General features: G+C 43.9%; 1 protein-coding gene across 1 annotated transcript; it reads right to left on the bottom strand.

Annotated features, from left to right (window-relative positions):
• Positions 1–20,039: 20,039 nt before the first annotated feature.
• LOC137504690 (alpha-1,4-N-acetylglucosaminyltransferase-like) lies at positions 20,040–23,944 on the bottom strand. The gene is made up of 2 exons (XM_068233273.1): positions 23,661–23,944; positions 20,040–20,624 (listed from the first exon to the last, which is right to left on the bottom strand). Exons 1-2 carry the CDS (start codon positions 23,880–23,882, stop codon positions 20,040–20,042), a joined length of 807 nt encoding a protein of 268 aa, XP_068089374.1. The 5' UTR covers positions 23,883–23,944.
• Positions 23,945–26,616: the final 2,672 nt, after the last annotated feature.

Here is a 26,616-nt window from a genome sequence, read left to right as displayed (position 1 = left end):
TAAGGGTTAATTCACTTTATAGGACAATATCCCTGCACTTTGGCCCAATAGGCTACCTGTCCGATGACAGGCAGCCTATTGGGCCAACCAAAGTGTGGGGATCTCGTCCTGCAAAGTCACTGGACCTGACAGGGCCCAGAGTGGGACAATTGGAGCAGCTGTTAGTTTTGGGGGAGTGCGAGTAAGTGAGTAGTGCATGTTTCAGCAGTAGCGTGCCTACTTTGAAAATTATACTTGCGCTGCCCGCCTCAGCAGCAGCGGAAAGCCTCGCCACTGCGAAGTGCTGCTGAAATTGGTCAGCCTGGGGAAGAAGAAACTGACAACCACCCACACCCTGGCCACCCTCAGGGAGCAAGAGTAGAGGTAGCTGACCCCCAGAGGCATCAAAGTCGGTTATGTGGCGTCCGATAATGGGTCCAACCTGGTGGTCACACTGCACCTGGGAGAACTCGAGCACATCCCCTGCTTTGCCCACGTCCTCAATTTGGTGGTGCAGTGCTTCCTGTCCACCTACCCGGGGATGAACCAGCTGCGGGAAACTGGTGCAGCGTTTCCACCACTCCACCACTGCCTCTGCAATCCTGGCCAACGTGCAGCAGCGCGAGGGCCTGCCATCACAACGCTTGATCATAGATGTCCCAACTCGATGGAACTCGACCCTGGCGATGTTGCAGCAACTGTGCAAGCACAGGAAGGCCATCACCAGGTCCATCTGTGAGGGAAACGTCTAAGGCTCCACCAACCTACAGCTGATCTCCACAGATCAGTGGACACACATGCAGGGAGTGTGCCTGGTCTTGGTTTCCTTCCTGTGGGGAACCAACATGGTGAGCCGGGTGCGGACATATGTCTGCTAATGTGTGCCCCTGGTTTGCATGCTGGACAGGGTGCTGTATGATCTGATAGCAGAGGAGAAGGCAGCCCTGGCGCAGCTGGATCAAGAGCAGTTGGCAGCACAGTCCAGCTCACAGGAGGAGGAGGAAGGCGACGACGACTGTCAGGCAGTGGAGAAGGAGTTGGAGGTCCCTAACCTGGATGCTGCCATTGTGAGAGCGCCGCTGCCGTTGTGCGGTGTGGCGGTTTCAGGAGGACATGGCGCAGGAAGATGAGGACAGGCATGTCCTCTCGGATGACGAGGAAGATGTGTCTGCCAATGCCCGCCTCTTCCCCACGGCTGCGCACATGTTGTGCTGCCTTCGCAGGGACCTCCGGGTGATCAATATGCATGAAAAGGAGGAAATCTGGATCAACTTCAACCTGGACCCGCGTTTGATGGGGAAGCTGGCACAGTTCATGACGACATCTACCACTGAGCACAAAGGAGTTGCAGGGGGCCCTTGTGTGCAGACTGCAGGAAACATTCCACCCCCACTGTTGCTGTTTTGCCAACCCAGCAACAGGAGCCTGCAGCAACCAGCAGCGGCAGCATCTGGCACACCGGAGACCTGCTGAGCGTAATGAAGAGCCTGTATGCAGTGGAGTTGCCCAGAGCAGAGATGCCAGCCACAGCATCCTCTTCCAACCATCAGCAGTGACTGACCAGCATGGAGTCTGACTACATGGGGTCATTCACCGGTCTTGACACCAACAGCCCCATGGACCCCATGGAGTACTGGGTCAAGAGATTGGAGATCAGGAGGGAGTTTGCCCAGTATGCCCTGGAAATCGTGTCCTGCCCCCCTTCCAGTGTCCTCTCCAAGAGATGCTTCAGTGCAGCCAGTGGCATGGTCACCGAGAAGCACTCTTGGCTGTCTGACAACTCTGTGGACAAACTCACCTTCCTCAAAATTAACCAGGCTTGGGTGGAAGGTGAGTATCTGGGCCCTGCTGTTGGCAACAGAGGCCCAACAATAGTGGTCAGCACCTCCAGAAGAATGCTTGCTCTTTTACTTAAAACATAGCTCTTTAATTAAAGATTTTAAAAAGTTCCATTAAAAATGGTGAAGAGTTGTGGTGCCATTAACCAGCATCTAATATACTACTTCCTAACCAATCAGGAGATGGCACCTTGGAGGACCTGATGGGGAACTGCATGCAATTGCAATTGGACCAATGGGAACATAGAGTAGGGATACACCTATCCTGAAACATGTGTAACAGGTGAAATCCCAGAGCAAAAAAGTAGTGCACTGAAAACATCTCCTTAAGCCGCTCTAATCCCTCATAATCAGGGACAGGCGGCATCAGTCATCGACAGTGCAATAAAACATATAATATTAAATGCCATTGTTCCACAACATTAGTAGCATGCAGCCAGCACTCACCATCGTATCTCAACTTCCGCGATCGCCGCGCGGCCCAGGGTTGCTGTGACGTAATGCAGAGGGAGTTCCCTGCTTCCCTCCACCCAATCCATGGAGCGCACATGGCCAGGGATACAATGCGCGTCAAACTGACGTCGCAATATCACACTCCCCCACAGCACGTCACTATGGAAGCCAGATGGCCACTCCTCCTTCCCCCGCACCACCTATCCGAGCCCACAAAAAAGTAAACAAAGCGTGCTTCGCCGCGTATATACAGACAAATTATTGAGCTCACTGGCAGAGTGCTGGGAGGAAACTCGTTATAGAAACCCCCAGGAAAACCGCTTAAAAAACGACAAAAATACATCCTGCTGGCAGCATACATACCAATGTTAAAGGGGTATCACCAATTTCAGTACACTTGCATAGATCACCCTTAGCAGTCAAAAAAGAGATCCCTCTCAGTGCCATCTCCATCTGAAAGATAATAATACATAAAAATATATCAAGAACAATATACAATCATACAAAAATTACAATACTCATATAGAAACAGGTAACAACCTTGACCTCTATAGACCTATCTAAAACTAACCATTTGAATCATGAGCAGGTGGAAACCACTATCCCATCCCATCCCAGACTTATCTCAAGGTGAAAGCAAGATCATATTCCCTATTTAAGCCTGATGGTCCATACGTATTCAACAATCGGATCCACTTTGCCTCTCTCCTTGATAATTCCTTATTTCTATCCCCTCCCCCCCAATCTGAGGGTACCTGGTCTATCACCTGGACCTTTAATTGTGAAACAGAATGTCTACTATTCAAAAAATGGCTAGAAACAGATTGTTCTTTACATTTAGTCCGGATTGAAGACTTGTGAGAGCAGATCCTGTCTTTAAGTTTCTGTGTAGTTTGGCCCACGTAGCCCAAGCCACACGGGCATTTCAAATAGTATACCACATATGTAGAATCACAGGTATAGTAATCTTTAATCGCAAATTTCCTCCCAGTTGATGGATGTGTAAAATATGAACCTTTAGTGATGTTGTTACACATGTGGCAATTTAGACATGGAAATGTACCGGTTACTTTCTTCATATTTTTTGAGGGAGTACAGCCCCGAGTTTTAACTACCCTGTTACGGATTGTGGGGGCTCTCCTATATGACATCAAAGGTGGCTCCACAAATTCAGGTATATTTGGATATGCTTCTCGGAGTATGGCCCAATGTTTTTTGATAATTTTGGACACCTGATCACTTGCCGTCGAATAAGTAGTCACACATGGAATGCGTATCTTGGACCGTTTCCTTGTCTTTTTCTTTTTATTTGATTTCTCTAAGGATGTTTTCGGATATCCCCTCATGGAGAATTGTCGTTCCATTTCACTTAATCTAGTTTTACACATGTCTGGATCTGAAACTATGCGTCTAACCCTCATGTACTGTCCCTGAGGGACATTTTCTACGATATGTCTTGGATGGAAACTTCCATATTCTAATATTGCATTTCTGTCTGTTTTTTTCACATATAAATCAGTACTCAATACTCCATTATGGATCATGACCAAGGTGTCCAAAAAGGCAACTTGTTCATTACTAGAATGTGCAGTTAATCTGATTGAAGGGCAACTGCCCTCCAAGTCCCGGATAAAGGCCTCCAGGTCCGAACGCGGCCCCGTCCACACGCAAAAGACGTCGTCGATAAAACGCCACCAACAAAGCGCAAAACGACGAAAAAGTGGATGCGGGTACACGAAAGCCTCCTCGTATGCGCCCATAAATAAATTAGCGTAGGACGGGGCCACGTTCGAACCCATCGCCGTTCCCTGCCTCTGCACATAAAAAGCATCTTTGAATTTAAAGTAATTGCAATACAAGATAATGGTAAGTAATTCCCTCACAAATTTTCTTTGGTCCTTCGTGAGGTCTGACTGGGTCAATAAGTACCAGTCAATTACCTCAATTCCGTCATCATGTGGAATAGCCGTATACAGGCTTTCAACATCTAAAGTCACCAACAACACTTGTTGCCCTTGATCCAAACTCAGTGATTTTAATTTTTCCAAGAAAACATTAGTATCCCTCAAAAAGGAATCTAATTGTACTACAATAGGTTGCAGGATTCTGTCTATGAAGATTGCCAGAGGGACGAAAATAGAATCCACCCCGGACACAATAGGCCTGCCCGGGGGTTCTTGTAGATTTTTGTGGACTTTCGGCAGAGTATAGAGTATGGGGGTTATTGGGCTCTGTTTGATCAAAAATGTCCGACTTTGTTCATCAATAACACCCCTAGAATAACCCCAACTCACCACCTTCTCTATCTTCCTCTTGATACTCATTACAGGATCTCCCTCCAATTTCTCATATACATGTTCCTGCTGTAACTGTTTGATAATTTCCATCTCATAGTAGGAGGTGTTCATTACCACCACAGCTCCTCCCTTATCCGCTGGGCGGATTGTGATATCCCTATTGCTCTCTAGAGTAGCTAAAGCTAATCGTTCTTCCTTTGAAAGATTCAATCTTGGATTGTTTTCTCTGGTTCGAAACGATTTTTCCAATAAGGCCAAATCCTGATTGACATTCTCCATATATCGGTCCACAATTTGATTGCTCGGGGGATTAAAGGAGCTTTTATTCCTCAGTCCTAATTCTCTAAGCTGAAAGGCATCTGATGACGTAGGTTCCCTCATACCTTGAAAGCCAATAGAATTACTGAAAAAAAAATTTAGTTTCAAATTTCGAAAAAATTTAAATAAATCCAAATCCAATTGAAAGAAATCCGGTTTTGATGTTGGACAGAAATTGAGACCATGATTAAGCACCTTCGTCTCAGTTGGAGTAAGTACATAATCCGAAATATTAATAACTAATTTCACTTCTTCTTCTGTCTCAAGGTCATTTTGTCTACAGAGTTCTTTTTGTTTTTTAAGTTGGTATCTCCTTCCTCCTCTCCTCCTGTGTTTCCGTGAGTTGCTGGAGAGGCCTCCCTGGAAGTTTGTAAAAAATCAGACCCAGATGATTCAGCTCCAGAAGTAGATCCAGGATTACGAGGTGTTTTTTTAGGATGTTGTTTGGGATTTCTCCTATTCATAGGTCTACCCCTCCCTGGAGCCCGGGTTTGTCCTGGAAACCGTTGCCAGGTATATACATATCCGCGCGGCCCAGGGTTGCTGTGACGTAATGCAGAGGGAGTTCCCTGCTTCCCTCCACCCAATCCATGGAGCGCACATGGCCAGGGATACAATGCGCGTCAAACTGACGTCGCAATATCACACTCCCCCACAGCACGTCACTATGGAAGCCAGATGGCCACTCCTCCTTCCCCCGCACCACCTATCCGAGCCCACAAAAAAGTAAACAAAGCGTGCTTCGCCGCGTATATACAGACAAATTATTGAGCTCACTGGCAGAGTGCTGGGAGGAAACTCGTTATAGAAACCCCCAGGAAAACCGCTTAAAAAACGACAAAAATACATCCTGCTGGCAGCATACATACCAATGTTAAAGGGGTATCACCAATTTCAGTACACTTGCATAGATCACCCTTAGAAGTCAAAAAAGAGATCCCTCTCAGTGCCATCTCCATCTGAAAGATAATAATACATAAAAATATATCAAGAACAATATACAATCATACAAAAATTACAATACTCATATAGAAACAGGTAACAACCTTGACCTCTATAGACCTATCTAAAACTAACCATTTGAATCATGAGCAGGTGGAAACCACTATCCCATCCCATCCCAGACTTATCTCAAGGTGAAAGCAAGATCATATTCCCTATTTAAGCCTGATGGTCCATACGTATTCAACAATCGGATCCACTTTGCCTCTCTCCTTGATAATTCCTTATTTCTATCCCCTCCCCCCCCAATCTGAGGGTACCTGGTCTATCACCTGGACCTTTAATTGTGAAACAGAATGTCTACTATTCAAAAAATGGCTAGAAACAGATTGTTCTTTACATTTAGTCCGGATTGAAGATTTGTGAGAGCAGATCCTGTCTTTAAGTTTCTGTGTAGTTTGGCCCACGTAGCCCAAGCCACACGGGCTTTTAAAAATGGAGGATGAACTCAAATCATTGGCATCGACAGAGGACTACACCAATTTCTATGAAGGCCTAAACAAAAAAATGTCACAACATACTCAGGAAGTAGAAGAAATTAAACGATCAAAATTCCAGAGAGACATGCTGGATTACTCCACTGGATATGTATATACCTGGCAACGGTTTCCAGGACAAACCCGGGCTCCAGGGAGGGGTAGACCTATGAATAGGAGAAATCCCAAACAACATCCTAAAAAAACACCTCGTAATCCTGGATCTACTTCTGGAGCTGAATCATCTGGGTCTGATTTTTTACAAACTTCCAGGGAGGCCTCTCCAGCAACTCACGGAAACACAGGAGGAGAGGAGGAAGGAGATACCAACTTAAAAAACAAAAAGAACTCTGTAGACAAAATGACCTTGAGACAGAAGAAGAAGTGAAATTAGTTATTAATATTTCGGATTATGTACTTACTCCAACTGAGACGAAGGTGCTTAATCATGGTCTCAATTTCTGTCCAACATCAAAACCGGATTTCTTTCAATTGGATTTGGATTTATTTAAATTTTTTCGAAATTTGAAACTAAAAATTTTTTTCAGTAATTCTATGGGCTTTCAAGGTATGAGGGAACCTACGTCATCAGATGCCTTTCAGCTTAGAGAATTAGGACTGAGGAATAAAAGCTCCTTTAATCCCCCGAGCAATCAAATTGTGGACCGATATATGGAGAATGTCAATCAGGATTTGGCCTTATTGGAAAAATCGTTTCGAACCAGAGAAAACAATCCAAGATTGAATCTTTCAAAGGAAGAACGATTAGCTTTAGCTACTCTAGAGAGCAATAGGGATATCACAATCCGCCCAGCGGATAAGGGAGGAGCTGTGGTGGTAATGAACACCTCCTACTATGAGATGGAAATTATCAAACAGTTACAGCAGGAACATGTATATGAGAAATTGGAGGGAGATCCTGTAATGAGTATCAAGAGGAAGATAGAGAAGGTGGTGAGTTGGGGTTATTCTAGGGGTGTTATTGATGAACAAAGTCGGACATTTTTGATCAAACAGAGCCCAATAACCCCCATACTCTATACTCTGCCGAAAGTCCACAAAAATCTACAAGAACCCCCGGGCAGGCCTATTGTGTCCGGGGTGGATTCTATTTTCGTCCCTCTGGAAATCTTCATAGACAGAATCCTGCAACCTATTGTAGTACAATTAGATTCCTTTTTGAGGGATACTAATGTTTTCTTGGAAAAATTAAAATCACTGAGTTTGGATCAAGGGCAACAAGTGTTGTTGGTGACTTTAGATGTTGAAAGCCTGTATACGGCTATTCCACATGATGACGGAATTGAGGTAATTGACTGGTACTTATTGACCCAGTCAGACCTCACGAAGGACCAAAGAAAATTTGTGAGGGAATTACTTACCATTATCTTGTATTGCAATTACTTTAAATTCAAAGATGCTTTTTATGTGCAGAGGCAGGGAACGGCGATGGGTTCGAACGTGGCCCCGTCCTACGCTAATTTATTTATGGGCGCATACGAGGAGGCTTTCGTGTATCCGCATCCACTTTTTCGTCGTTTTGCGCTTTGTTGGTGGCGTTTTATCGACGGCGTCTTTTGCGTGTGGACGGGGCCGCGTTCGGACCTGGAGGCCTTTATCCGGGACTTGGAGGGCAGTTGCCCTTCAATCAGATTAACTGCACATTCTAGTAATGAACAAGTTGCCTTTTTGGACACCTTGGTCATGATCCATAATGGAGTATTGAGTACTGATTTATATGTGAAAAAAACAGACAGAAATGCAATATTAGAATATGGAAGTTTCCATCCAAGACATATCGTAGAAAATATCCCTCAGGGACAGTACATGAGGGTTAGACGCATAGTTTCAGATCCAGACATGTGTAAAACTAGATTAAGTGAAATGGAACGAAAATTCTCCATGAGGGAATATCCGAAAACATCCTTAGAGAAATCAAATAAAAAGAAAAAGACAAGGAAACGGTCCAAGATACGCATTCCATGTGTGACTACTTATTCGACGGCAAGTGATCAGGTGTCCAAAATTATCAAAAAACATTGGGCCATACTCCGAGAAGCATATCCAAACATACCTGAATTTGTGGAGCCACCTTTGATGTCATATAGGAGAGCCCCCACAATCCGTAACAGGGTAGTTAAAACTCGGGGCTGTACTCCCTCAAAAAATATGAAGAAAGTAACCGGTACATTTCCATGTCTAAATTGCCACATGTGTAACAACATCACTAAAGGTTCATATTTTACACATCCATCAACTGGGAGGAAATTTGCGATTAAAGATTACTATACCTGTGATTCTACATATGTGGTATACTATTTGAAATGCCCGTGTGGCTTGGGCTACGTGGGCCAAACTACACAGAAACTTAAAGACAGGATCTGCTCTCACAAGTCTTCAATCCGGACTAAATGTAAAGAACAATCTGTTTCTAGCCATTTTTTGAATAGTAGACATTCTGTTTCACAATTAAAGGTCCAGGTGATAGACCAGGTACCCTCAGATTGGGGGGGAGGGGATAGAAATAAGGAATTATCAAGGAGAGAGGCAAAGTGGATCCGATTGTTGAATACGTATGGACCATCAGGCTTAAATAGGGAATATGATCTTGCTTTCACCTTGAGATAAGTCTGGGATGGGATGGGATAGTGGTTTCCACCTGCTCATGATTCAAATGGTTAGTTTTAGATAGGTCTATAGAGGTCAAGGTTGTTACCTGTTTCTATATGAGTATTGTAATTTTTGTATGATTGTATATTGTTCTTGATATATTTTTATGTATTATTATCTTTCAGATGGAGATGGCACTGAGAGGGATCTCTTTTTTGACTGCTAAGGGTGATCTATGCAAGTGTACTGAAATTGGTGATACCCCTTTAACATTGGTATGTATGCTGCCAGCAGGATGTATTTTTGTCGTTTTTTAAGCGGTTTTCCTGGGGGTTTCTATAACGAGTTTCCTCCCAGCACTCTGCCAGTGAGCTCAATAATTTGTCTGTATATACGCGGCGAAGCACGCTTTTTTTACTTTTTTGTGGGCTCGGATAGGTGGTGCGGGGGAAGGAGGAGTGGCCATCTGGCTTCCATAGTGACGTGCTGTGGGGGAGTGTGATATTGCGACGTCAGTTTGACGCGCATTGTATCCCTGGCCATGTGCGCTCCATGGATTGGGTGGAGGGAAGCAGGGAACTCCCTCTGCATTACGTCACAGCAACCCTGGGCCGCGCGGCGAACGCGGAAGTTGAGATACGATGGTGAGTGCTGGCTGCATGCTACTAATGTTGTGGAACAATGGCATTTAATATTATATGTTTTATTGCACTGTCGATGACTGATGCCGCCTGTCCCTGATTATGAGGGATTAGAGCGACTTAAGGAGATGTTTTCAGTGCACTACTTTTTTGCTCTGGGATTTCACCTGTTACACATGTTTCAGGATAGGTGTATCCCTACTCTATGTTCCCATTGGTCCAATTGCAATTGCATGCAGTTCCCCATCAGGTCCTCCAAGGTGCCATCTCCTGATTGGTTAGGAAGTAGTATATTAGATGCTGGTTAATGGCCCCACAACTCTTCACCATTTTTAATGGAACTTTTTAAAATCTTTAATTAAAGAGCTATGTTTTAAGTAAAAGAGCAAGCATTCTTCTGGAGGTGCTGACCACTATTGTTGGGATCCGGATCGCTGTCCAAGAGGTACTGACGGACGGAAGGTCAGAGCACTCCTACTTTGTTTCCACAATTCATTGGAATCCGTGGGTGCTGATCACATTACGCTAAAGTGCAACTACAAGTACCTTTGATCTAGCACCATGGAGGAAACAGGCGACACCATTATGACCAAATTGTTCTCATATACTGAGGAAGATGCAACCAGGATCATGGGTCAGATGGAGGCCGGTGCCTCATTCTTATCTAAACCAGACATGAAGCTCATAAAAAAGAACTTAGAATTTACTAAAAAATATCGGACAGATTTAGAACTCCATGCCAAGACATTGGCGGAATATTACAGAAACAAACGGATACCTCGATCAATTCGAGCACAAGTGGCACCTCCCTTCTTTCCTAGGGATGTCAAGTATGTTGGAGTCTGGGAAGCAATCTGGAATAAGGCCTCAATGGATGCTATGTTACATGTGATTGCTAGAATTCAAGAGGAACTCCCTAAATTAAATATAAAAATTTTAAAAATGGAGGATGAACTCAAATCATTGGCATCGACAGAGGACTACACCAATTTCTATGAAGGCCTAAACAAAAAAATGTCACAACATACTCAGGAAGTAGAAGAAATTAAACGATCAAAATTCCAGAGAGACATGCTGGATTACTCCACTGGATATGTATATACCTGGCAACGGTTTCCAGGACAAACCCGGGCTCCAGGGAGGGGTAGACCTATGAATAGGAGAAATCCCAAACAACATCCTAAAAAAACACCTCGTAATCCTGGATCTACTTCTGGAGCTGAATCATCTGGGTCTGATTTTTTACAAACTTCCAGGGAGGCCTCTCCAGCAACTCACGGAAACACAGGAGGAGAGGAGGAAGGAGATACCAACTTAAAAAACAAAAAGAACTCTGTAGACAAAATGACCTTGAGACAGAAGAAGAAGTGAAATTAGTTATTAATATTTCGGATTATGTACTTACTCCAACTGAGACGAAGGTGCTTAATCATGGTCTCAATTTCTGTCCAACATCAAAACCGGATTTCTTTCAATTGGATTTGGATTTATTTAAATTTTTTCGAAATTTGAAACTAAAATTTTTTTTCAGTAATTCTATGGGCTTTCAAGGTATGAGGGAACCTACGTCATCAGATGCCTTTCAGCTTAGAGAATTAGGACTGAGGAATAAAAGCTCCTTTAATCCCCCGAGCAATCAAATTGTGGACCGATATATGGAGAATGTCAATCAGGATTTGGCCTTATTGGAAAAATCGTTTCGAACCAGAGAAAACAATCCAAGATTGAATCTTTCAAAGGAAGAACGATTAGCTTTAGCTACTCTAGAGAGCAATAGGGATATCACAATCCGCCCAGCGGATAAGGGAGGAGCTGTGGTGGTAATGAACACCTCCTACTATGAGATGGAAATTATCAAACAGTTACAGCAGGAACATGTATATGAGAAATTGGAGGGAGATCCTGTAATGAGTATCAAGAGGAAGATAGAGAAGGTGGTGAGTTGGGGTTATTCTAGGGGTGTTATTGATGAACAAAGTCGGACATTTTTGATCAAACAGAGCCCAATAACCCCCATACTCTATACTCTGCCGAAAGTCCACAAAAATCTACAAGAACCCCCGGGCAGGCCTATTGTGTCCGGGGTGGATTCTATTTTCGTCCCTCTGGCAATCTTCATAGACAGAATCCTGCAACCTATTGTAGTACAATTAGATTCCTTTTTGAGGGATACTAATGTTTTCTTGGAAAAATTAAAATCACTGAGTTTGGATCAAGGGCAACAAGTGTTGTTGGTGACTTTAGATGTTGAAAGCCTGTATACGGCTATTCCACATGATGACGGAATTGAGGTAATTGACTGGTACTTATTGACCCAGTCAGACCTCACGAAGGACCAAAGAAAATTTGTGAGGGAATTACTTACCATTATCTTGTATTGCAATTACTTTAAATTCAAAGATGCTTTTTATGTGCAGAGGCAGGGAACGGCGATGGGTTCGAACGTGGCCCCGTCCTACGCTAATTTATTTATGGGCGCATACGAGGAGGCTTTCGTGTACCCGCATCCACTTTTTCGTCGTTTTGCGCTTTGTTGGTGGCGTTTTATCGACGGCGTCTTTTGCGTGTGGACGGGGCCGCGTTCGGACCTGGAGGCCTTTATCCGGGACTTGGAGGGCAGTTGCCCTTCAATCAGATTAACTGCACATTCTAGTAATGAACAAGTTGCCTTTTTGGACACCTTGGTCATGATCCATAATGGAGTATTGAGTACTGATTTATATGTGAAAAAAACAGACAGAAATGCAATATTAGAATATGGAAGTTTCCATCCAAGACATATCGTAGAAAATATCCCTCAGGGACAGTACATGAGGGTTAGACGCATAGTTTCAGATCCAGACATGTGTAAAACTAGATTAAGTGAAATGGAACGAAAATTCTCCATGAGGGAATATCCGAAAACATCCTTAGAGAAATCAAATAAAAAGAAAAAGACAAGGAAACGGTCCAAGATACGCATTCCATGTGTGACTACTTATTCGACGGCAAGTGATCAGGTGTCCAAAATTATCAAAAAACATTGGGCCATACTCCGAGAAGCATATCCAAACATACCTGAATTTGTGGAGCCACCTTTGATGTCATATAGGAGAGCCCCCACAATCCGTAACAGGGTAGTTAAAACTCGGGGCTGTACTCCCTCAAAAAATATGAAGAAAGTAACCGGTACATTTCCATGTCTAAATTGCCACATGTGTAACAACATCACTAAAGGTTCATATTTTACACATCCATCAACTGGGAGGAAATTTGCGATTAAAGATTACTATACCTGTGATTCTACATATGTGGTATACTATTTGAAATGCCCGTGTGGCTTGGGCTACGTGGGCCAAACTACACAGAAACTTAAAGACAGGATCTGCTCTCACAAGTCTTCAATCCGGACTAAATGTAAAGAACAATCTGTTTCTAGCCATTTTTTGAATAGTAGACATTCTGTTTCACAATTAAAGGTCCAGGTGATAGACCAGGTACCCTCAGATTGGGGGGGAGGGGATAGAAATAAGGAATTATCAAGGAGAGAGGCAAAGTGGATCCGATTGTTGAATACGTATGGACCATCAGGCTTAAATAGGGAATATGATCTTGCTTTCACCTTGAGATAAGTCTGGGATGGGATGGGATGGGATAGTGGTTTCCACCTGCTCATGATTCAAATGGTTAGTTTTAGATAGGTCTATAGAGGTCAAGGTTGTTACCTGTTTCTATATGAGTATTGTAATTTTTGTATGATTGTATATTGTTCTTGATATATTTTTATGTATTATTATCTTTCAGATGGAGATGGCACTGAGAGGGATCTCTTTTTTGACTGCTAAGGGTGATCTATGCAAGTGTACTGAAATTGGTGATACCCCTTTAACATTGGTATGTATGCTGCCAGCAGGATGTATTTTTGTCGTTTTTTAAGCGGTTTTCCTGGGGGTTTCTATAACGAGTTTCCTCCCAGCACTCTGCCAGTGAGCTCAATAATTTGTCTGTATATACGCGGCGAAGCACGCTTTGTTTACTTTTTTGTGGGCTCGGATAGGTGGTGCGGGAAAGGAGGAGTGGCCATCTGGCTTCCATAGTGACGTGCTGTGGGGGAGTGTGATATTGCGACGTCAGTTTGACGCGCATTGTATCCCTGGCCATGTGCGCTCCATGGATTGGGTGGAGGGAAGCAGGGAACTCCCTCTGCATTACGTCACAGCAACCCTGGGCCGCGCGGCGAACGCGGAAGTTGAGATACGATGGTGAGTGCTGGCTGCATGCTACTAATGTTGTGGAACAATGGCATTTAATATTATATGTTTTATTGCACTGTCGATGACTGATGCCGCCTGTCCCTGATTATGAGGGATTAGAGCGGCTTAAGGAGATGTTTTCAGTGCACTACTTTTTTGCTCTGGGATTTCACCTGTTACACATGTTTCAGGATAGGTGTATCCCTACTCTATGTTCCCATTGGTCCAATTGCAATTGCATGCAGTTCCCCATCAGGTCCTCCAAGGTGCCATCTCCTGATTGGTTAGGAAGTAGTATATTAGATGCTGGTTAATGGCCCCACAACTCTTCACCATTTTTAATGGAACTTTTTAAAATCTTTAATTAAAGAGCTATGTTTTAAGTAAAAGAGCAAGCATTCTTCTGGAGGTGCTGACCACTATTGTTGGGATCCGGATCGCTGTCCAAGAGGTACTGACGGACGGAAGGTCAGAGCACTCCTACTTTGTTTCCACAATTCATTGGAATCCGTGGGTGCTGATCACATTACGCTGTTGGCAACAGAGGGACATGAAGTGGCTGCCTGGCTGGGAATATGAATAATGCCTGCCTTTCCAACGCAAGTTGCAACCTACTCCTTATTGGCCTGCTTCATTTTATTTTTTTCTGTGGTGCCAACTGTCATGTCCCATGGCCTTATATGCTGCTACTGCTTACACACGCTGCTCCTCCTGCTGCAGCATTTCCCTACTGCAGTGTGTGTTCCCACTGCCAGGGTCCACAGATGCATATCATTTTTGGGCGACATTTTATGCTGTGGTACCACCAGTGAGGTGCCATAGTCTTCTTCTATGCTGCCGCTGACTGCTTAGTCCTCCTCCGGCTTCCGCTTATGTTTTATTTCACTACTTAAGTCTGTGTTCACACCACCAGGGTGCACGGATGCATATAATTTTTGGGCAGCATTATCATGCTGTGATACGACCAGTGATGTGCCATAGTCTTCTGTGCTCCCGCTGACTGCTTAATCTTGCTCCTGCTTCCTCTGATCTAATTCACTACTAAAGTCTGTGTTCATACCGCCAGGGTCCATGGACGACTCTGCTGCCATATCATTGCAGTCGCTGGAAAAAGAAAGGAAAAAAAACTCTGGGTTTTTTGTGGTGTCATCCACTCATCCACCTCTAGTGGTACCACCGCCAGGTGCCATTGGGACTCATCAATTGCCTGCATGGTCGTAGCTTGCTAGGGAAAAAGATAAATACAGCACTGGGGTCCCCAAACTGTGTGCCCTAACGATCTTATGCAATCGCTACAGATGCACAAGCTGGTGATAATGGTCTGCTACATGAACAACTAGTGATGTAATATGGCATGATATCGTTTTAACTGGGAGAAGCAAATAATGTATTTTGAAGTGTTTTACAACTATGGTACTTGTCATGTACAAATTAGGAAGGGAAAACATGAAAAAAATATTTTTTTGCATTTATGCCTAAGTTTCCTTGATAAAGTGCCTGTGAAATTAAAAAATACTTGAAAAAAAATATTGCTGTATCAATAGTGACAAAGCGGATGCGCCAAAATTGTAGGGGGAAAACCCAGGAACCTCAAGTGGATAAGGATGGGGAGGTTCAGCTTTTACCAGCTGCACTACATCCATTTTTATTAGCTGTAGTAAATATTGTTTTATACAAATTAACCACTTCTGTACCAGCAGTCTCTGCTCCCTTAATCACTTGAGGACCTCAGTGTTAAACCCCCCTAAAGACCAGGCCATTTTTCATTAATTAGGCCACTGCAGCTTTACGGCCTTGCTGCAGGGCCGCACAACTCAGCACACAAGTAATTCCAAACACCTCCCGCCCCCCTTTTCTCCCCACCAACAAAGTTTTCTGTTGGTGGGGTCTGATCTTTCTGTTGGTGGGGTCTGATCACCAGTGGTGCTCATCCGAATTCTGGATATCCGAACTACCCAGATAATCCAAACTTTTTCCATTATCCGAATTTCAAATAGCAATTCGGATATTTTTTAAAATCTGAATAGCACAATCCGACAAACTCTGAAATCCGGGCGGATAGTTAGTTCAGATATCCGAGCAGTAGTAAAAATCATTTTCAATTGAGAGAGAGAGAGAGAGACATCCGAAAGGGGTTTTTGCCATAGTTAGTTAGTTAGTAGAAATGTGATGGAACTGAAAGGTTTTTGACTAGTCCATCTCTTCATGGGGGATTTTCAGTATTTCATTTATTCTTTACAAAAGCACTCCCTGGAAAGGATGTATACAAAGATGCACAGCACCCCCCGACCTGTTAGCACACTATTCTGGCAGTTGAACTGAGCAACAGACACTCATTAACCTCCTTGCCGGTCTAAAAAATCCGGCAAGGAGGCAGCGCCGCACTTTTTTTTTTTTTTTTTTTTTTAATCATGTAGCGAGCCCAGGGCTTGCTACATGATAGCCGCTAAGCGGCGGCATCCCCCCACCCACTCCGATCGCCTTCGGCGATCAGAGTATGCAGGGAATCCCGTTGAGAACGGGATTTCCTGCAGGGCTTCCATGGCGACCCGGCGGGATGACGTCACCGACGTCATAGACGTCGTGACGTCAGAGGGAACCCCGATCCGCCCCTTAGCGCTGCCTGGCACTGATTGGCCAGGCTGCGCAGGGGTCTGGGGCGGGGGGGGCGGCTCGGCGCGGCGGGTAGCGGCGAATCGGAGGCGAGCGGCGGCGATCGCGTACTACACGCAGCTAGCAAAGTGCTAGCTGCGTGTAGGGAAAAAAATTATGCAAATCGGCCCAGCGGGGCCTGAGAAATCCTCCTGCGCAGGTTACCCCGAGCTGAGCTCGGGATAACCGGCAAGGAGGTTAAAGAAAACCCGCGGTGGGAAGATGGGGGGCAGATGGGACACAGAGGCATGTTCTCTGCCTCATAACATGCCTCATGCCTCTATGTCCCCACACCGCCACTCTCTGCCCCTCCCCCAGGCTGCGCTATAGCCCCCCGAGATCAGCAACAATTTGTCGCTATCTCAGAGGTAAACACAGGGAGAGGAATTCCCTGTTTAAAAAAACCGCCAGGGGCGTTCCTACAGGGTTTCCGGAGCTGCCATTGAGCAGCTCTCTCTCCCTAGCCATGCCTCCTGCCACTCCCCCACCTCCCCTGCACGCTGGATGAGAGAATGAATCTCTCATTTCACTAATAGGTCACGAAAGTGAATGCGACCCACAGGAGCGGAACGGCGGTTTTTGCGGCTACATGATCCGCTCAGCCCCCTTGGATTAGGTAGCCTACATTTTTTTTGAGCCAACCTCGGGCTATCTTTAAGTGCTTCTGACAATAAAGAAAGCTTTGAGAATCCCCTATAAGTAAATGGGCTAGTCCAAAGCTTGTCAGTTTTGCCAGACTTCTACTAACTACCATAAGTGACGGCAACATAGGAGAGTCATCTATAGCATATTTTACCGTGGTAGAAATATACTTTTTATTTACTGTATGTGTTTTCATGGATTTTACATTTTATTTATTTATTTATTTTTTTCGATAGCGGTCCTTTAAAAGGAACTTTATTTAACCATTCAGTAAAAAGACAACACAAGCATTTAAAACAATGGTCATACACACATAACAATCTCATCAGTCATCCTCACACGCCGCACGCGTACTCTGATACTTTTACCATTGATTTCCCGGAGTCTTCATAGAGGGGGAGGGGGAAGCAAGATGCCACAGATGCAGATGGGATAGCAGAAACATCAAGTTATTGGACTCTTGTGTTGCTTTGAAACAAGAGACGGTCTCACCCATAGACAGTGTTGGTCCTCGGGTACATTATTGTACCTAGGCTTTCTTACCACCTGAAGCTCCCTGGGTAATCCAGAGGCAGATGACCATTACGCATCGAGAGTGGGCTCACCTAGCTGCATAAACCGATCAGCACTTGCAATGCCTGAAGGCCTGAAGGCTGCATCAGCCTTCAAGCTGCCCCGCTGTATCATTCAAGCAAACCATGCTTACTATGCTGCACTGGCCAGTGCAGGGACATAACCCCGCCCACCACTATGCATTGCACCTGCCCCCTTCCAAGCTTCACCAGGGTGTGCTCAGTATTGTTTTAACATTAGCATCACTGTGTTGTTTAGTGGGACATATTGTGCAATATTTTCAACTGCAGCACTGTGAAGAGAGGGATGGATGTGACTCAGCGCTTGGGTAAGAAACAGAGTAGTGGACCCTGCCCATCCCCCTAGTGGTGATATCATGATAACTTGCATATAGTGCTTCTGACAGACTAAAAACTAACAATTCATGTAGTAAACACGAATAAATATTAAATGCAATTTTGCCTTCTTACAAAAGGTATTTGCAATAATTCAGCTGTAATGGATACCTTAGCACTAAATATTTTTCAAAAAGGACCCCTAATGTATGTGTGTAGTTGTGCAGGTGCTTACCACACCTCCCGTGCCACATCTTCTCCCTCTGCTCTCTGGTAATAATCCAAGTCCTTTACTTCCTGGTCAGCCTGGTTGGTGCCCTCCAACCTGTACATACTACACTGTCCATGTGCAGTATGTCCGCTTGAGCAACTTGCAAGTTGCGACCACGATCCCCAGTGATCAAAAATGACGTAAGCATGGTCGCAAGGTGCCCGAAGCGGATATACTGTGCATGTACAGCATAGTATGTCCGGGTCAGAGGGCACCAATGCTGACCAGGAAGTAAAGGACTTGGATAATTAATGAAGAATGGAAGGAGACACCGGGACACATGAGGTGCAGTAATCATCTGCACAACTCTCCACACACACATTAGATGTCCCTTGGCGCCCAAACTTTCTTGGCACCCACATTTTCTGCTTACTTATGTGAAGTGTTCTAACAAGAGAGAAGGGAAAGAGAGAGAGATAGGGAAGAGAGGAAAGAAGGGGAAAGAGAAATAAGGGGGAGAGAGAAATATGGGGTAAAGAGAAGAGGGAGGGAAAATTGAAATTTTCTACTGGCAATTTTACAAAAAGACACATCACCTTTGTACAACAGCCTGGCCAGGCCCCAGTAGCTCTCTGGGCCCTGTACAGGAGTATCAGTTTTGATGCCCTGTAACCGCTTGTCTGGCAACTTTGCCATTGGAATTGGGAATTGACAGTAATGAATTGTATCAATAGCTGTAGGGTATTGTACCGTGTTAGCCATCAGTAAAAGCAAGAAGTTTTAAATCAGGATGATACCATGTATTGGCTAACTAAAAAGAATAAGAATAAGCAAGCTTTCGGCCTTGCAGCCTTCGTCAGGCTTAAATCCTGTTTGCTTGCAGGCTGGTGGTACAGACAGCTTTACACATGCAACATCAAAAGGGAAAACACATTTTTTTAAAGCATAAATACATGTCATTAATATGCCTTAAAGGGACACTTAAGCCAGAAATAAAAAAAATCAGTTTTACTTGCCTGGGGCTTCTACCAGCCCCCTGCAGCCGTCCCGTGCCTTTTCAGGCACTCACAGAGCCTCTGGTCCCCCACTGCGAGCTAGTTTCATTGTCGCTGACAGGCCCTGACAGGGAGTGGGTGGGCTTTCTGCGCCTGCACAGACCTGGCCACACGTATTCTTCTTCATGTTCCCATCCTCAATAGCATCCTGCACAGGCGCAGGACGTTATTGCGGACGGGAACGCAAAGAAAAATACACGTGGCCAGGCCTGTCGGGCCTGTCAGCGAAAATGAAACAAGCTGGCTACGGGGGACCAGAGGTTCTGTGAGTGACTGCGAGGGCACAGGATGGCTGCAGGGGGCAGGTAGAAGCCCCAGGAAAGTAAAATGATTTTGTATTCCTGACTTAAGTGTCCCTTTAAGTGAAATCCTTTTTGCATGTAGTTAAGAAAAAGATGTCGCTGTCCAGTTGTGCAAGTTTCTTCCGGTCTTTCTTTAGTTTTCACTTGAGGCATCTTAATGACATGTATTTATGCTTTAAAAAAATCTGTTTTCCCTTTTGATGTTGCATGTATATAGCTGTCTGTACCACCAGCCTGCAAACTAACAGGATGTAAGCCCGACGAAGGCTGCAAGGCCGAAACCTTGCTTATTCTTATTCTTTTTAGTTAGCCAATAAATGGTATCATCCTGATTTAAAACGTTTTGTATAAATAGGTCTCTTAGTGCTCCCCGAGTAAAGATTTTTTTCCTTTGGTTTTCATCGCTACCAATAAACCATTACTTTAAACATTCATCTTTATTTCAGCCAAGTTTCTATGAGATGAAGGACAATACTTTTGGAATAGATGCTCAATCAAAGTATTACTTCCATAAACCACAGCTCTGTGTTCTTTGTGATTCATGAAATTCCAGAGGTGCAAACCATAGGAATCAGCAAATGTTGGCTCTTTTTCCCAAACCTCAAAGTAATGTTTCCATGATGGGAATGATAAAGGAAAGAATCGCTGGATTTTCAGGCATGTAATGCTTCCACAAACAATGTCTTTTTCACCATTTCCCGAAAAACCCCACAACCGATATCCAACGCGGGTTAGTAAAATTGGTCCTTGATACCCCCATATTTCACCATGATAATCAAGAACAAAGTCTTCCATACACTTCCATATAAACTCATGATGGGCAGTGAACCCAAAAGCACTATTAGCAAAAGACACCTTTGATTCTTTAGCCAGGAAGTCTTGATGTGGCATCTGGTTAATTGAGATAATGTCGCTGTCCATATAAATGCCCCCATGTTTCCAGATCAGAGCCAATCTGCATCCATCAGCACTAATGTGTGTCCAATATTTTTCCTGTTTTGGATCAACCTGTAAATATAAAATTGATTTTAGCTGAGTGAATGGATTAACCTATACAAGTGAACTGAAAAAATTAGAATATCATGCAAGTCCATTTATTTTAGTAATTCAACTTAAAAGGTGAAACTAATATATGAAATAGACTCAATACATGCAAAGCGAGATATTTCAAGCCTTTGCTATAATGTTGATGATTATGGCTTAAGGTGGCCATACATACATCAGGCGACTTGGCGGCCAAACAACCATCCAATCCGATTATTATAATTGAATTGGACAAAAATCGGTGCCACCAAGTGCATGCCCAAGGGGACAGAAATTGGTTGCATTGACGATCACGCATGCTGCAAGACGTTGGGCCAGAACGCATGCTGCAAGACGTTGGGCCGGAGTTGGTTCGTTGGGTGTGCGGCGGTACGGCAGCCGATTTTGGAACGAGCGATGAAACCCCCGCCGCTGCCGCCACCCCGTGTGTGCATTTATACATTACCTGTCCGGTATCAGCCTCCACACAGTGTCCATCCATCTCACCGGGCGCCGCTTACACTCATACACGCTAACGGTGCATAGTGTCTAATGTCAGATGCTATGCGCCGCTAGTGTGTATGCTTGTATGTGACTGTTAGATCCCGGGAAGATGGATGGACACCGGATGGAGGCTGACACCGGACAGATAATGTATAAATGTACATACTAGGGGCACATTTATACATTGGGAAGCAGTGGTGGGATAGACGCGGTGGGCTTAGCCAATTCCCTTAAGGTTTCATGCTGAAAATGGACGTCGATCAGCCTGTAGTATCTGGGCAGCTTTGACAAGAGACAAATTTATCTCTAATCAAATTTGTCGAATCTGCCCATAACCATCTGGTCTATGGCTACCTTTAGAGTTTATCAAAATCTCAGACAATTAGAATATTGTGAAAATGTTCAATAATCTAGGCTCAACGTGTCAGACTCTAATCAGCTAATTAATCCAAAACAACCGCAAAGGGATTATATTTCATATTAGTTTCACCTTTTACCATTGTTTTCGGACTATAAGAAGTTCCTGACCATAAGACGCAACTAGGTTTAGAGGACAAAAACCAGGGGAAAAATTATATACTAAACCTGGTGCATCCATGGTGAAGGGGCATCTTGTAGATTATGCCCCCTTTGTACCTCTTGCCCCCTTGTACCTCTTGTGTCTCCCTGTGTCCTCCTCTGTCCCACTTGTGTCCTCCTTTGTCCCCCATGTGTCCGTCTCTGTCCTTCTTGTGTCCTCCTCTATGCCCCTTTGTATCCCCCTTGTATCCTCCTCTATGCCCCTTTGTGTCCCCCTGTGTCATCCATTTGTCCCCATGTGTCTTCCTCTGCATGGGCACAGTACAGGGAGTACCTGACAATGTGTCGAGTTGGAGGTTCGTATTGGTAGGGGTTCACAAGTCAGGAACTCCCTGCATTTGGACTATAAGATGCAGTGACTTTTTTCCCACTTTTATGGAAGAAAAAGTGAGTCTTATAGTCCAAAAAATACAGTAAGTTGAATTACTGAAATTAATGGATTTTTGTATGATTATTCTAATTTTTCGAGTTTCACCTGTATTTATGGTTTGCCAGGTGCAGATTATTTATTTTATCTGAATTAGTTCCATCTAAATACAGTAGCATGCTTTGTGGTGGAGGAAAGAATGGCTCAAAGCACATGTTTTTTTTTTTCCACACAAGTCAAGAAAATGTGTAAAATTAAAAAAAATAGTCACATGTTTGTGTGAAAAGAAAATATGTGCTTGACAATTTCCCTATTCTCTGGTCATGTGTGTACTTTCCTTTTTATGTTTCCTGTTTATTGCTTGTATATGGCAATAATATAGGCATATATGACCCTGATAACTCATTCTTTACAAAGCTTCTAATACAACCAGTTATCTTGGTCTGTAAGAATTTTCCTGGCAATGCATGCTCTGTGCTGTAAACTTTCCGCTTCTGATCATGTGACATGTAAAGGGTGGGTTCTACACTATTTGCTGCCTGAAGCAAATTTCTCTTGCTGCATCCCCCCCTTTCTTTCAGGACTTATAAAAGATTGACACCCACTCAGCAGAAGTAGGGAAGGAGGCCAACATCATACCTCCCTCCCTCTTCATGGGCCCCCCTCCTGTGTACCCTTGCAGAGCAAGCATAGTGGTGTGTTTTCGTAAATCTCTCACCTCTCTATGTGATGCATTCATGCATCTGGACAGCTGGCTTCCCTCTACTTCCTTTTTCCCTGCATGAAACAAAGGGAAACAGGAAGTAGGGAGGAGCCAGGAGTATTACATTCCACCGCAAAAAAAAAAAAAAACAACACCCGTATAAAGCCTGCCTCTAACAAAAATTTCAGCCTTATTTCTTCTATCCCATGAGTTCATATACCTGTTCTAATGTGGTCTGGCTTACTGCAGCCTTTTCTAGTTGCACTGTCTCTATAGTGTATCTACTCTTCTTTCCTTTGTCAAGCCTTGTCAAGCCTTTTCGAGCCTAAGAGGAATGCACTGTCTCTGCTGTGATAGGGAGAAGTTATGCACACCCCCTGCATGCCCCCTGCAGGCTCTCCTGTGTTTGCATGAGTCACAGGCAATGTCTCTGCTCCTAGCCAGCGTCTCTGCAATGCTTGTGGAGATGAGACATTCCAAACAGCTGTGAGTGCAGAGAGATCAGTGCAGAGCTCAGACAAGCAGCTAAGTCAACACTTGGAGTAACAGTCCAGCAATCAAGTCCGGTTTGAGAGGAGCCTCTGCAAACAGGCACCTGCTCTGATGATGTATATCCTGTTTGGCGGCCGTCTTCATTGTTTACAAAAACAATGAATAAAACAGTGATTTTATCAACAGGAAAGCAGTAGGAAGCGGCGAAAATGTCACAGAGGGGGCTAGGAGAAGACAACAAACAGGTTGGTACATTTATTTATGTAAGATTTTCACAGTACAGATTCTCTTTAAAATTTGATAAGCACATGTGTGTTATTTTTTCTTTTTTCCTTTCTGCAGGGCAAAAAAAAAAAAGAACAAATATGAAGCTTACCTTTTGATACCACAAAGAAAGTGGTGTCTCTGCAAAAACCTCCTCCATACTCAGAGAAAAAACATAGACATTCTTGAATGATGACAAAACTGGGAGATATTTCCTTACAGCATCTTCTGAATCAGTATCTTTCAATCCTTTCATGAAGAAGACCACTGGTCTGTCCTTATACAATCGAGCTGCTGACTCAATGGCACATAACACCAGAGGAGGTGGTTGCATCCTCTCTGTGGTCTCCAAAAATACAATACCCTTGCCTCCTCTTAAGACATCAAATGGATTTAAATGATTGGTGGTATTATTTGTTGTTAGTTTGTTATTTATTGTGTCCAGTAATGTTTCCTCCAGTCCTTGACTTTTGGGATCCTTTTTATTTGCTACGTTGAAACTTGCTTTTAAAGTAGATGATGTTCCTGCTTTTGATGCTTTTTTAGTTATGTCATTAATGTAGTCTAAAGATCTCTCATCATTTTTCTCAAGTAAATATAGTTTGAAAGCACTTGGGGTTAGGTAGTACTCTGTTAATTCACTTATTTCAGTTCTGTATATGAAACCTAAAACTGTTAAAAGAAGCATAAAGACCAAGATTCTATGATTTTTTTTCATTTCCTTGAAGACAATGGTTGTCGTTCTGCAAGTCAAATGATTTCCTTTAGAAGATAATTTTATATAATGGAAATGTATAGCAGAATTACATAATTAAGAATGAAATGGTAATTGTTTTGTACTCAGTGGGCCCAATCCAATTTACTTTTTCTCCTAAGTTTTCTCCTAGATTATATTTTCACCGTATCAATAAAAATGCCCTTTAACCAGCTCGGGAGTCGGGACCCCGGAAGTGAGAATTAATGCTGCATAGGGATTAGCGCACAGATTCCTCAAAATTCAAAATTTCGAGTTTTGCATCGTTTTCCCAGTTTGGTGTTGTATAATTTCGAATTCATGGAATTTCACAAGCAAATTCTGAAAGTATCACGAAATTACATCTGTGTGATGCGCAAAAGCTTTCACCTAAATCGCAAAAAATATTTATGGACCACTGTGCAATCTGTAGAAAGCATATAAGAAAATTGTATGTGAAAATGTGTAAATTCTAAGCATAATTGTAGCCTACTGTGAACATATGTTTGCAAATGTGTACTAGCTGTAAGAAATCTTAAGGTTAGTGTGAAAATACTTTGCAATGCAAACTTGGAATCCAGGAAATTTGGATTTTGCTCAGAATTTCCTGCAAAATTTGAGCATGTCATTGAATTTGAAAATTCCCACCGTGCCTACTAAGTAACCCATCATCTGTTCTATGACATTTGTCTGTCTGTACTGATGGTCCATTTCTAGTTTTAATTACCTGATTACCTTACCAAGCCTTCCTGCTATATTAACTTAAAGGGAAGGTTCAGGGAGGGAGGTAAAAAAATAAAAATCAATATCCACTTACCTGGGGCTTCCTCCAGCCCGTGGCAGGCAGGAGGTGCCCTCGCCGCCGCTCCAAAGGCTCCCGGTGGTCTCCGGTGGCTGACCCGACCTGGCCAGGCCGGCTGCCAGGTCGGGCTCTGCTGCGCTCCAAGGCCTGGCACTTCTGCTTCCCACGCGGGCACGCTGACGTCATCGGACGTCCGCCGGGCTGTACTGTGCAGGCGCAGTAGTTCTGCGCAGTACAGCCCGGCGGACGTCCGATGACGTCAGCGTGCCCGTGTGGGACGCAGAAGTGCCAGGCCTTGGAGCGCAGCAGAGCCCGACCTGGCAGCCGGCCTGGCCAGGTCGGGTCGGCCACCGGAGACCACCGGGAGCCTGCGGAGCGGCGGCGAGGGCACCTCCTGCCTGCCACGGGCTGGAGGAAGCCCCAGGTAAGTGGATATTGATTTTTATTTTTTTTACCTCCCTCCCTGAACCTTCCCTTTAAAGTTAACAAGGGAGGGTAATTTTTCTCCCTTGAAAACTCCCAGTTCTGGGTCACCATGAGCTTCTTGGATACTCTGTAAGGCCTCGTTCACATCTAAAAATGAAATCGCAAGCGTTTTGTGTTTTTCTGCACTTTTTTTAGCACCTCCCAGTGCTCCACTGCACGCTGCGTTGTTGTAAAAAGCGTTTTTCTAAGTGCTTTTTCAAAGCGATTTTGTAAATCACTCCCTGACGCAAGTCAGGAAAGTGAACTCTTTGACCCAGTATAGAATAAATACAATGTATTTATTTTTAAAAATGCAAACGCAATCGCTGCACAAAGCAATTTTGTGAGCGTTTTGTGTTTTTCCTATACCTTCCATTGAGGCAAAATCGCCTCAAAAATGGTACAGGCACCATGGCTCGTTCCCACTACAAGAGCTTTTCTGAGCGCTTGTGATTTGAAAAGCTCTTGCTAATGTTGTCCTATGTGAATGTTCACACGGGAGCGATGTGATTTTGTAAAAATTCCCCATAGCTTTGCATTAGCAAGAGCTTTTAAAATCTCTAGCGTTTAAAAAGCTCTTGTAGTGTGAATCAGCCCTAACACTTGTGGCAAGTCCTAGCTCAAAACGTCCTGTCACTCTATAGCTTGCACAGATGAGGAGCAGCCATTGCAACATACAGTGTAGTGTAGTACAATATGCATGTTGGACTATATGGTTCTGTAAAATTAATAGGCTATAGGCACACTAGATTTTTCTAGCTTTTTAATTTGCTATGATTCAGGTTGGAGTGAGCATATAAAATGTCCCACAATGCATCACTGCTGTATATGCAAATTACCCCTTTCACACTCCTAAGAGTTCTAGTTCACAATGAGCTTGTTGGGCAATCTGCAACTCTTGGTGTTTGAAGTCCTATTGCATAGAGGCATATTAATCCATGCCATGCACTTATGAATATCAACCAGTCCGAAACAGTCTGTATGCATGTTGGATTAGTGCAGCTCTGTATAATTATTAAACTGATACATCATTGCATTCCAGTGGCTCTGGAGGTGTGTTTAGCTTTC

This window comes from Hyperolius riggenbachi, chromosome 4, assembly GCF_040937935.1.
Source record: "Hyperolius riggenbachi isolate aHypRig1 chromosome 4, aHypRig1.pri, whole genome shotgun sequence".
Classification (NCBI taxonomy): Eukaryota; Metazoa; Chordata; class Amphibia; order Anura; family Hyperoliidae; genus Hyperolius; species Hyperolius riggenbachi.
This window is presented reverse-complemented; position numbering and strand designations above follow the sequence as displayed.